The sequence below is a fragment of the Hyaena hyaena genome, unplaced genomic scaffold (assembly GCF_003009895.1).
Source record: "Hyaena hyaena isolate Hyena2069 unplaced genomic scaffold, ASM300989v1 scaffold_90, whole genome shotgun sequence".
In the NCBI taxonomy this organism is placed as follows: Eukaryota; Metazoa; Chordata; class Mammalia; order Carnivora; family Hyaenidae; genus Hyaena; species Hyaena hyaena.
The window spans coordinates 742,435-755,820 of record NW_024080722.1 but is presented as its reverse complement, the minus strand read 5'-3'; the positions used below and the strand labels follow the sequence as shown (position 1 = coordinate 755,820).

The 13,386-nt window shown below is 42.6% G+C and overlaps 1 protein-coding gene across 5 annotated transcripts in view; it reads right to left on the bottom strand.

Moving 5' to 3' along the window:
• Positions 1 to 10,551: 10,551 nt before the first annotated feature.
• Positions 10,552 to 13,386, bottom strand: part of GGTA1 (glycoprotein alpha-galactosyltransferase 1 (inactive)) — a 56,862-nt gene continuing 54,027 nt past the window's right edge. For all 5 annotated transcript variants that reach the window (XM_039234646.1, XM_039234647.1, XM_039234649.1 and 2 more), the window contains exon 8: positions 10,552 to 13,157. In XM_039234646.1, the coding sequence (XP_039090577.1) occupies positions 12,464 to 13,157 (694 nt within the window). In that variant the 3' untranslated portion in view covers positions 10,552 to 12,463. The remainder of the gene's footprint in view (positions 13,158 to 13,386) is intronic.

The window sequence follows — 13,386 nt, the reverse complement described above, 5'->3', positions numbered from 1 at the left end:
GATAGAGGGAGAGAGAGAATCCTAAGCTGTGCTGACAGCACAGAGCCTAATGAGGGACTTGAACCCATAAACCATGAGATCATGACCTGAACCAAAATCAAGTTAGCAGTTTAACAGACTGAACCACCCAGATGCCCCTAATGTTAGAAATTTTCTGTTGATCTCCATTAATCTTAGGAAAAAAGGGGGGTGATGAAAGAGGATAATGAAATTAAATTAATACAAAATTAGAATGTTTTGACTCATAGGAAAATAAATTATACCAGACTAATGCTTCTAGAAGGGAAGATGAAATAAAAATTAAATAAAACTATTTGAAGGCAAAAGAGATGGACCAAAACCAGGCTGCTCCCTGAGAGGAAAGAAATGTATTGGGTAAAATTTACATTTATCCAGGTTTCACTTTGAGGTTATCTCCCAATTTACACAGAGCTGGGTAGCTAGAACTCACAGAGAAAGATGAGTCAGAGGATGAAATTGGTAGATGTAGAGGAGGCGGAAAAGTAATAAAGAAAATCCCAGAAAGAAGAACACACAGAATGACGTACCCTAAAATCTGCATAGAACCTCTGACTTAAATCCTGGATGACAACAAAACTGTCCATGAAGAGGAAAAACTGCAGTTTCCCCAGGAAATAGCAACATCAGAAATGGAGCAATCTCCACTTATGCCCCCTGCAGGATAAATGGAGTTTGGAATTTGAGTCCAGCCCAGTTAACTACCTGTCCAGAAAAAAATCAACACTGTTCAGAGAAAAATAAGAAAAGCCAGAGTCTCTACATATCATCTGTAATGTTAGGTATACATTTTGGAAAAGTTAGTAGACATGCAAAGTAATAGGAATATGTGGCCCATAGTGAAGAGAAAGACATCCCAATATAACTCAGATATTGGAAGTGATAAACACAGACTGTATAGCAACTACTATAAAGATTTTTGAGGATTTAATGAAAAACTTGGTTAAAATGAATGAACAGATAGGAATGTCTCAGCAAAGAAATGGAAGCTATTTAAAAATGGGAGCTATTTAAAAGTGCTAGGGGCACCTGGGTAGCTCAGTTAGTTAAGTGTCCAACTCTTGATTTCAGCTCAGGTCAAGATTGCATGGTTCGTGGGATCAAGCCCTATGTCGGGCTTCCTGCTGTCAGCGCAAAACCCACATGGAATCCTCTGTTCCCCCTCCCTGTTGCTCCCCTGCTTGCACTCCCTCCCTAAAAAAAAAATCAACATTTTTTTAAAAATCTAAGAAAAATGGACATTCTAGAGCTTTAAAAGTGCTAATTTGAAATGAGGATGTTAGTGGATGGGCTTACAAATGGATCGTATACAGTAGAAGAAAGGGTCAGTGAAATGCAAGATAGATCACTGTTAATCACCTTATGTGAAAAAGAGAGGAAATGAAAATCCATTTACATTTACGCTGCAATCAGAAGCCACCTTAGCCATCCACATGCAGAAATTTCCACACTCTCTCATTATGATAGTGTTTCCAGGATGAGGCCTTCTGGAGGAGGGGGAAAAAAGGGGAAACAGTGTCCTGTGGTTCAACAAATAAGATGGTGAGACATGAACTGGAATAATAATGATAAAAACCTGTTTTGAAGCCCATCTACTTTCAGGAAGTGTTTGAGATGGCTTACTATTAAGAAGGCATAAGCAGGGAAACAACACAAGAATTTTTTTTAAGGGAACAGAAATAAAATAAAATAAATTTATTATTTAGTCACTTAGGTAGGTGTTTTCACATGACCTTGGGCATCCTAACCACTTCATAAGAATGAAGGTTTAACCTTTATGCAATTACTGTAAGGAAGGCTTACTTCTGTCATTTTGCGATTTGTTTTTGATATGCCTTATACTTTTCTTGTTCTTTATTTTCTGCATTAGTGTCTTCTTTATGTTTAGTTTATCTTTGGTAGTGAAATATTTAAATTCTTTTTGCATTTCCTTTTGTGTATATTCTGTAGCTTTTTTCTTTGTGGTTATTATGAAGATTACATTTAAATTCCTGAAGTTATAACACTCAAGTTACAACTTATATCATCTTAACTTCAATAACATACCAAAACTGTTCCTTCACACCTCAGTCCCCACCTCTCGTGGTTGTTGATATCACAAAATTACATCTTTTTACATGGTGTATCCAAAAAACTTACGCAAATAATTCTTTTAAGTCCATTAGCCTCTTAAATTATGTAGAAGACAAAATTTGGAGTTACAAACCAAAGTTATAATGATACTAGCCTTTAGACTAGTAATTTTAAAGAATGTATCAGTCTCTAAAGTAACATAGGAAACAGACACTAGAATTATACACTGTTGTTACAATACTAGCTTTAATAATTACCCATGTGTTTTATTTTATTTCTTTTAAGTTTGTTTATTATTTATTGGGGGGGGAGGGGCAGAGAGAGCCGGTGAGATTGAGAATCCCAAGCAGGCTCCATACTATCAGTGCAGAGCCTGATGTGGGGCTTGACCCCACAAAAACATGAGATCATGAGCTGAGCTGAAGTTGGTTGCCTAACTGACTGAGCCACCCAGGAACCCCTATTTTTTAATTTTTTTAATGTATGTATTTTTAATGTTTATTTATTTTTGAGAGAGAAGAGAGAGCACTAGCAGGGGACGGGCAGAGAGAGAGAGGGACACAGGATCTGAAGAGGGCTCTGCACTGACAGCAGAGAGCCTGATGTGGGGCTTGAACTCACAAACTGAGAGTACATGGCCTCAGCCGGAGTTGGATTCTCAACCAACTGAGCCAAACAGGTGCCCTGCCCAAATAATTATTTTTATGGATATCTTTATTTTTCCATATAGTTTTGAGTTACTATCTAATGTCCTTTCATTTCACTCTGCAAGACTCTCTTCTGGCTTTCTCTGGTGAGAAATCTGCCAGTAATCTTATTGAGGATCCCTTGTATGTGATGAGTCATTTCTCTCTTGCTGTTTTCAAGATTCTCTTTGTCTTTATCTTTTTTTTTTTTTTTTTTTTTTTTTATTTCTAGGAGAGAGAGAGAGACAGCGTGAGCAGGGGAGGGTCAGAGAGAGAGGGAGTCACAGACTCTGAAACAGGCTCCAGGCTCTGAGCTGGCAGTCAGCACAGAGCCCGACGCGGGGCTCGAACCCACGAACCATGAGATCATGACCTAAGTGAAAGTCGGACACTTAACCGACTAAGCCACCCAGGCGCCCCTCTTTGTCTTTATCTTAATTTTTCAAAAGTTTGATTATAATTTGTCTCAGTGTGGGGTCTTTTTCAGTTCATCTTACTTGGAGCTGATTGAGCTACTTGGATGTTTATATTCATCTCTGTCATCAAACTTGAGATGTTTTCATATATTCTCTCTTTCTGCTTCTTCTGGGATGCCCCCAATGTGTCTGTTGCTCTGCTTGATGGCGTCCCATGTCTCTTTGACCCTGTGTTCACTTTTCTTCAATCTTTTTACTTTCCATTCCTCAACTTGATAGTATTTATTGTCCTATCTTCGAGCTCACTGATTCTCCTTTTGCCTGCTCAAATCTGCCTTTAAATCCCTCTAGTGAATATTTCATGTCAGATATTGTAGTTTTCAGCTCTAGGATTTCTTTTTGATTATTCTTTAGGCTTTTTCTCTCTTTATTGTTATTTCCATTTTGCTCATGCATCATTTTTCTTTTTTTTTTTTTTTTACTTCTCCCACATCTTCTTTTCATTCTCTGATCATCTTGGACAATTGTCTTTGTCTAGTATATCTGCCATCAGGCCTTTTTCAGGAACAATTTCTGTTTATTTATGTATTCCTTTGAATGAGCCATACTTTTCTGTTTCCTTGTATGCCTTGTGATTTTTTTCTTGAAACTGGACATTTAAATCTAATATTGAGATAACTCTGAAAGATTTTCCTCTTTCCCCAGGGTTAGCTGTTTTTTGTTACTATTTTCATTTACTGTTTTTGCTTTTTTTTTTTTTATTATTGTAAGCTGTCTGTGCCAAGGGTCAGCATAAGTTGTAAATTTAAGGTCTTTTGGGTCTTTTCTGAGTATTTCTCTGGGCATGCATGATCACATACTAATTTTCCCATATATGTAGTCATTATTAAAGACTAGAATGACTCCTAGTCTTTAATATCTGGCTCCCCAAAGAGGAAGAGAGAAAAATGAGGAGAGAAAAGGAGTTTGGCCCTTTAAATCTCCTGGCTGTCACTTCAGCTGAAGGGGGAGGGGCTGGCAATAATGCCAGAAGGTGCAACAATAGTTGCCTGCCTCTTTGTCTGCATCTCTGTGATCCTAAGCAGCAGTTAGTGATCAGAGCCCATTCTGGCTCCTGTAAGCTTTCAGAAACGTGCACAACTGCCTGCCACATGGCTGGGGGTGGAGAAGAAGTGGCTGCTACTGTGCTAAGAGCTGAAATTGACCAAAATTAATCTTAATCTACCATCCAAGCCCTCTCTTGGAAGTTGCAAGCCTTCAGTAGACTCCAGAGTTCCAAACTGGTTACATCAAACAGATTCTGCCAGTGCAATTATTGTCTAGGTGGGGAGACAGATTCCTGGTGCTTCCTAGTCCACCATATTCCCAGAAGCATCTTTACCTGGGAAGTTTTTTTAAGTTGTAACACCCATCCAATTGAATAGGAATCTTTGGGGTTGGAACAAGGCATCAATCTCAGTTTTCCAGGTAATTCCAGGATGCAGCCAGGTTTGAGAACGAGGGCTTGATAGCCCCCACAGCCAAGAGAGAGGCATAACTCCTATGGGCTACTTTGGGTTTTGGAAGCAGGTGTCCCACACATGAGGGTATCCAGTATAAAAGCAGTGACCTTCAGTGGGATCTGGGACAAGAGAAAGCTCTCTAGCTGGTCCAGCTTGCTGGCCAGTTGTCCTGCCTCTGGGCTCTTAGGACCAATCATACCTTACGTAGTTCAAAGAATCTGAGGTAGAATGGGATGATGGATGAAGACTGTGCAGCCTCAATGGAAAACTTAGATCAGAGGTCCACTGAATTCCAGAATAGGAAAATGCCTCTGGAGCAAATAACCATCATTTCCTGCTTTTAAACAGGTGTTACTATAATTTTTCCTTTTCCCCTCATTGTGATTCACCATTGACTCTATCATATGTGGGTGTGAGCTTTGTTTACCCCCTATTTTACAGATCGCTGAATAGTCCAGTGGGTTGTCTAAAGAACCAAAGAGGGGAAATAGTTATGACCTGGGGTCCATAGACTCTGAGAAGCCCGGCCTTCTGATGTTATCCGTGGACTTTGCGGTCTGCTATTAGAAGAGGGACTGTGCTAGGGCAGTACATAACCTTTTTGGATCATGGTAGCAGGGAATGTTTTAGATATTTTTCATATCTGTTTTAGAAGTGATTGACAGCTAGACAGCTGTAAGTGGAATGTGGGATACGCTCGGAGAGCCATCTGTCCAGCTCACAATATGTCCTTCTCGAACTGCCCCAGAGTGTGAGCCACCCTCTGGTAAGCCTGCCCCACAACGCAGCTGCTGGGAGCATGCCTGTATGCTGTGCTGTTTGGGCTTTCTTTTCCAGGAATTTAAAGGTTGGCTTTTTAAAAAATATATTTTATTTATTTTTGAGAAAGAGAGAGAGACAGAGAGCGAGCATGAGTGGGAGAGGGGCAGAGAAAGAGGGGGACAGAGGATCCAAAGCAGGCTCTGCAGGGGGTTTGAACCCACGAACCTGGTGATCATGACCCACGCCAAAGTCAGACGCTCAACCGACTGAGCCACCCAGGCATCTCAGGAATTTAAAGTTTTAAAGGAAGAAACCCAGAGTCTGGAAATAGTTGGGGCCAAGCCATATTGACAGACCCCCAGAGAAAGTTCATGATTTTTAGCTGTTGAAACTCTTTGAACTTCCCTGGCTATTGCTCATGGCCTGGCTATAGTGCTGGGCTGGCCAATTTTTATACAAACAACTCTTTAAAAAAAAAAAATGGAAAAGAAAGGAGAGGAAACAAGAGCCCTGATTTGCAGTGTTTGCTGACCCCCATGGTGTAAATAAGCCCACTGGGGCACATATCAAGCCCCCACAGTGAAAACACAACACAGGGAGTTGGGAAGCTGGTGGGTGTGCACCAGCTTCAGTATATGACCGTCTGATCATCAGCTCTTTCTTGTATTTGGTGGAACTGTCCCTACCAGAAACTAACCTCCCCCTAATCTCCCTTTCAGATTTAGACAGCTCCAGGGCGATGTCTGTTCCTTGTAATCAAAATATTTTTCACTAAAATACCTAGCTAGCATAACCATGTTTTATTCTGAACAGTTAGTCAGTTCAGTCAAACTATCTTCTAACTTTGGCTGATTTTTCACAGCCACATTCTTTAGATATTTCTAGCTATTTTCATTTATTCATATCTATTTCTATAATTGTGCAGCCTTTACCAGATCTAGAGAGGAATGTGGGTTCTTTTTTTAAGTTTATTTATTTTGAGAGAGAGAGAGAGAGAGAACGTGAGCAGAGAAGGCGCAGAGAAAGAAGGTGAAAGAGAATCCCAAGCAGGCTCCATGGAGCCCAATGCAGGGCTCATTGTGGGGCTCCACGTGCAGCTAAATCCCATAACCTAGGATTATGACCTGAGCCAAAACCTAGATTTGGAAGCTCAACTGACTGAGCTACCCAGGCACCCCAGGAATGTTTTTAATGGCTGCAGTGCCTCAGGCTGTTAACTTTGGAAATCCCTGCCCTCCAGTGTCCAGTATAGGGAACTACTTCTGTCTTAGCTGTGAATGTTATAGGAGTAAGAAGAGGTGAGTTCAAGGCTCTTGACACCCATCAGGGACTATTCCTAGAGTATACAGGCCATTGGGTGTTATGCATATTGACTCCCCAGTGTTTCTTACTTAATGAAGTCCAAAGGAGATTTTACACCATGGTTTCTCAACCTTGTCACTACTGACATTTTGAGCCAGATAATTATTGAGGGGGAGGTGCTGTCCTGTCCATTGTAGGATGTTTAGTAGCATCCCTGGCCTCTACACACTAAATATGAATAGCACCCCAAGTTGTGACAACCAAGGATATCTTCAGACATTGCCAAACATCCCTGGGGGGTGGGGGTAGGGGGATGGTGGTGCTGTAAAATCATCCTGGTTGAGGGGCGCCTGGGTGGCTCAGTCAGTTAAGTGTCTGTCTTCAGCTCAGGTCATGATCTCATAGTTCGTGAATTCAACCCCCACATTGAGCTCTGTGCTGACAGCTTGGAGCCTGGGGCCTGCTTTGGATTCTGTGTCTCCCTTTCTCTCTGCCTCTCCCCCTGCCCCCCTCATTCTCTATCTCTCTCTCAAAAATAAACATTAAAGAAAAAATCAAAAATAAAATTAAATTTAAAGTTTTAATTAAAAACAATCACTTCTTATTAGGCATGATGGGAGTGGATGTGATGATTCATTTATTCATTCATTCATTTAGTAGATATGCATTAAACAGCACCTCTGAGGTAGGTGATATAATAAGGGCTAGAACTGATGCAAAGGCAGACTGTGGATCTGCCTTTAAGGAACTAGCAATTCTAGAAGGGCTCAACGGGGATATCTTCAGTTATAAGAGAAAGCCCATTTCCAACTGACTTAATAATGGGACTCACACATTTGAAAAGCCCACAAGGAGTGCAGGCTTCAGGTAAGGCTGGAGCCAGGGACTCAGGGTTGTCACCAAGGACTGAACTTCCTTCATCATCTCTGTTCCTCCTGCCCTCCTGTCCGTTTCATCTTAACTCTGACCTCCCTGTGGTCAAGCTCCCAATACAACATGTGTACTCATTTCCTAAGAGCACCTGAGATTCTCTTTCATTGGACCAATTTAGGTCGCCTGCCCACCCTGAATCAATCATTGCCACCAAGGGGATGGGAAGCACTGATGGGCTTAGTATGGGTTGTCTTGCTTCAGTCGTGGCTCCATAGAAATCATGGACTCCATTAAGGAGCCCAGGCATTGCTGGGAGTGGAGAAAGAAAGCCACAAGTGCTAAGCATATGTGGGATAGTTAACCAGCCAAAGTGCTCACATGGTCTTCACCGCTTTCCACACAGGCTCTGCCCGTGATTTCATCCAGTGCCAAGGCCCTGGCACCATTTGTGTGCGTCTCCGTGAAGGTCTCCTGGCAGTCCTCTGTGCCTCACGTCTGCTGCCCTTCCCCCTGGAGCTCCATTCCCGCTCCACTCCTCTCAGTCACCCCCTTCTCTTCTTTCAAATCTCAATTCAGAGTCAGCCCCTCTGATGCAGTTTGCTCCTTCCTTTCTCCATGCTTCCCCGGGCTCTGTACTGCTCAAGTTTCATTTGTCTGCTTCTCCAGGGTGGCTCTATGATGGCTTTAGACCTAGATTCTAAGAGTTTTTGGTCTACTGAATTCTTTCTCTTGAATGCCTCATAAAGGAATTGAGAGATTTTGGTGGTGATTCCTTTGGTGTCCTCCAATTTCAGAAACAAGATGGTTAAAATGTGTGTGTGTGGGGAGGTGTGTGCATGCATGTACGTTTGCACGGACGTATGTGAAAGAGAGAGTGAGGGAAACAGATGGGAGCTGTAGAAAGAGCAGAGGCTTTAGAGTCAGACAGTCCTGAATTTGAATCCTAGTCTGTACCCTTACAGATGGGAAGCTTTGACCAATGGATCCTCACGTCGCTTTCTCTCCTTAAAAAGTATTCTTCGTATGTTACACATTCAGGCTTTCTATGACACTTCATCCCTGTTGGTCTGCTATTCATTTATGGAAGGCACATTTAACAAATAGTACATTTAATAAATACTTATAACTGTCAGTACTGTCATAACTATGACTCCCTTCTTAGTAAAGCACATGGTGACTTTGTCTGGGAGAATCAAAGATGTGTCATTCCAAGAAGGGTAAGAGAAGGGAGGCCCTTCAGGGCTTGAAGAAACCTGTCCCCTTCCAGCTGCAGGTGACCCCCCGGTTATAGATGGAGTGGAAGGTGGGGGCATGTCTGTCCTTTCCACCTGCCCCTCTGCCCAGTCGTGCCCTCCAAGGCACTGCCTTGGCATAACAGCTCAGTGTGTGCAGGGCTGACACACAAAGTCAAGTAAGAATGATCACCACAGGGGCGCCTGGGTGGCTCAGTTGGTTAAACATCCAACTCGATTTCAGCTTGGGTCCTGCTCTCACTGTTTGTGAGTCTGAGCCCTGCTATGGGCTCTGCACTGACTGTGCGGAGCCTGTTTGGAATTCTCTCTCTCTCCTTCTCTCTCTGCTCCTTCCCTGCTTGTTCTCTCTCTCTCTCTCTCAAAATAAAATAAAAAAGGGAAAATGTTTTATTTTTTTAAAAAGAATGATCACAGTCTTTTATTTATTTATTTTTACATGATCCATTTTAACTAATTTAATGCATTTGGGGGAGGTTTCATGCACAAAAAGTGGGAAATAGTACAACAGGCTTGGGGACACACCTAATTTTTATTTTTATTTAAAAAATGTTTAATGTTTATTTATTTTGGGAGAGGGAGGGGCAGAGAGAGAGGGAGACACAGAATCTGAGGCAGGCTCCAGGCTCTGAGCTGTCAGCACAGAGCCCGACGTGGGGTTCGAATGCACGAACCGTGAGATCATGACCTGAGCTTAACCTACTGAGCCACCCAGGTATCCCTTACACACTTAATATTTAAAATATTCTTTTGGGAAAATGCCCCTTTAAAAGATACTTCTATACAGTTGCATCTTCCGGGGCACCTCAGCGGCTCAGTCGGTTAGGCCTGTGAATATTGATTTCGGCTCAGGTCATAGTCTCATGGTTTGTGGGTTTGAGCCCCTAGTTGGGGTCTGGTGCTGACAGTGTGGAGCCTACTTGGGATTCTTTCTCTCCTCTTCTCTCTCTCCATTCTTCCCCCGCTTGTGCTCTCTCTCTCAAAATTAATAAGTAAATGTAAAAAAAATAAAGTTGCATTTTCCTCGATATGAAACACACACAGCCCTTCATGCATGTGACGTTAACACAATTATCCTTGTCTGCCTCTCTGGTTTGAGCTTCAGCTCAGTCATTTGCTAGCTGGGTGGGTAACCTTGCTGAATATCACTCTGCTCATGTATAAAATGAAAATAATTCTCTCCAGTGAGGGAATGGTGCCCTCTTGTATCCCCGTGTGCCACACTACATCAGTCTGTTTTCATCTTTATATTTATTGCAAATACACCCTCCCTGACTTTGCCTGAGAGCCAGCCTTTTCCCAGGACCCCCTTGGCCACATATATTCCCAGAGGTCAGGACTAATAATCCCCAGATGTAGTTATGATAGTGTTTTCTCCCTCTGCGCTGGCGCCCCGCCCTGGGGCTGAGGGGCAAGCCTTTTTCTTTCTAGTTCTTTCACTGACCGTTAATTATTTCAATGCACCACTTTGGAAAGCTCTCCATTAGCACTTATTGTTCTAAAAGTTTGGGACTCTCAACCATGTTCTATCTTTGTAAAAGTGAACACATTTTTAAGAGGATATCAGGACTTTTAGGAGTCTAAGAATTTAAAATATTATAATTGACGATTCTGAACATCTTTGGGAGAAAATGCCCAATCCATAAATCTACTGAGACAGACCAGAATCTACTGAGAAAATAATTTATTCAGTTGTGAAGTGTGAATTTTATTATTTTTTAATGTAAGAATAACTATCAATGAGATCTTGAGTTTGGGGATTTAAATTTAAATGAATTAAAAAAATATCAACATTCGCTCAAAAGTAAACATCAACCCTCTTCCCTAATCTTTTAAGATAGATCATATCTTTGGTTTAGGATTTAAATGCTTAACTGTCTCTACTCCAGAAGGGATGGATCCCAGGAAAGTTGAGTTCTGGAGAGGCAGCGTCCTAATGGACACGTGGTCTCCATTTTCTCTTACACAGTCCACTTCTTCAGGATTTTGTTGTTGTTGTTGGTGGTGGTGGTTTTGCTTTGTTTTGCTGGGTTGTGAGATTTTCTGGCAAGGGCTGAAGAGTAGGAGGCACAGTGAAATGGTAGAAAAAAAATGTAGGCTTCGTTTTATCAAAAAAGCCCATTGTGCTGAGCACCAAGCCAGTGCGGTGGCTCTTCGAATAAATCACTTAAAAATGGAAACAAGTGACCAAAACTAGAACACAAGCAAACTATAAATATACCTGCATATGTAAATGTTGCCTCCTAACCGTACGTTGAATTGCTGAACTTGAAGTAATATGTAGGATTTCATAGCTTCTCTTAGAGAAGGGTATTGTGTGTTAAGCTATTCATTCATGAGGATTGAATCTCTCATTGCCATCCCTTCTGCTTTTGATATAAAATCAGTTAGCTCATTTTATTAAATGTATCTGCTCATCACACTTCAGTAGTGCAGACAGGGCAGGGGAAAACGAGAGGTTACTTGACCCAAGGGCTTACCCAATCCAGTCCAGCTCCTGGATGTCAGCCCTCCAGGTTGGGGCATGATGGGCTGAGGGACCCTGAGGGTTAAAGCAGGTGGCAACAGGGCATGTTGATGACTTATTGTCATGAAGCCCAACTTTGGGAAATGTAACTCCTTGCAAGCCTCTTTAGTCCACCGTGGGCCTTTGCCTTCTCTGGCACCACTCACTTCTCCGGCCAAGGAACTGAACACAAGAGTCTGGCAGGCTGAGTGTGACTTGGGCAAAACAAGCAGCATCTTCCAGTCAAGTCCCCGTTGCACTGGTCTTTGTGGGTCCAAGAAAGCCGGAGACTATCCACATTGCCCCCCACTCAGCGCCCGGACCCATGCTGTCTTTAAGCACCAGCCCAATGCTGATCCCTCTGAGGGGGCCCACAGATATCAGCCTCCTCTTTTTCCACTCTCTTTGCCTTTTCATGGCAAACTCAACTTTGAGTCTCTTTTCACTCCGTGCTGAGCAACCACTGGCTCCTTCAGATTCCCTGTGACTCCAAACATTCGCCACCATGATGTCCATTGGGAATCACCACCAGTCTTCTCCACAGAAGCCAAACAACATTTTCCTGATGGAAAGAGAACACGGATAGCAAATGGCCTGAAGCAGTCTGCTAGTGAAACCATGTGAGGATTGCCAAGGTAACCGCGCCTTTACTCAGAGTTCTTGTCTCAGCAAAGACACTGAAGTCAAGGGGATGACCCCCCTCACAACTGTATCTTGCTGCCAAACACTTCCCTTAGCATCTTTTCTCCAGTACATTCGCTAGCACAGGTAGAGTGTTTCTGGCTTTTTTTTTTTTTTTTTGGCCTGTGTCAATTTTGTTGTTGTTGTTGTTTGGTTCAGTTGATAGTATTCCCCACCCCCCCCCAACCCAGAAGAGATAAGAAATCCCTGGGAATTTACATCTGATTACTGTAGGCTTCATCCTCCCATACTGCAAGGTTCAAAGTTATCAGGAAGAAGAGCCATTGGCGTGTTGTTAGTATTGTTTAGAAGTTAAAATTAAGTGTTACTTTTCTGAGGAAGTAGCCAGAACACTACTCTCTCAAATACAGAAACCTACTGGCACAATTTAAAGTCAGATATTATTTCTCACCAAATTATACTCTTTCGTCTGCCAAGATATTTTTACAATCTTAATATCTGAAGGCAAGCCTATATGATAATCCCAACAATATTCTGGAGATAAAATTTTAGTGGGTTTGTTAAGAAGGAAATACTTGTTTAGGTGGCTTTCATCATGCCACTCGGCTTCTATGTCATTTTTCTTGTCCTGGAGGATTCCCTTGAAGCACTCCTGGGTGATGTTTAGGACCTGAGTGGGCGTGCCTCCAAAAATGGCCGCATGGTAATAAAAATCCCCTTCCCCGAACGGGATGTATGCGGCGGATTCCTTCCGCCTCTCGTAGGTAAACTCGTCAGGATCTGCCTTGTACCACCAGGCCTGGAGCTGAGCCACCGACTGGCCCAGGGTCTCCACTCCGAAGCTATCTTGGAAGACCTGGTCCACATCCATGCAGAAGAGGAAGTCCACCTCGTGCTGGATGTGGGCCACAATGTGCTCCCCAATGATCTTCATGCGCATCATGCTGATGTCCTGCCACCTCTTCTCAGGCTGGATCTCAAACACTTTGAAGGAACGCAGAGGACCCAGCTCTATCAAGGGTATCTTGGAGACATCGTCCACCATGATGTAAAATATGACTTTGTGGCCAACCATGAAGTACCTATTAGCAGATATCAAGAACTCCTCCAAGTAATGCTCGATGTATCTGAAACAAAGGAGAACGGGACAAACTTAACCACTGGGATTTGGGCAGGAGGCTGCGTGCTATTCTAATCATCTTTTTCTGGTTTTGGTTTTGTTTTACAGTTTAGGGGAGGAATGATTTCCTCCATCCTAGACATGTGTTTTCCACATCTGATAGTGTAACATTCCTGGCTGCCTTCCACCATTCATTCGCTCCACTTTGGGGAAGAGGAGGGACTTACCTGCTGAAT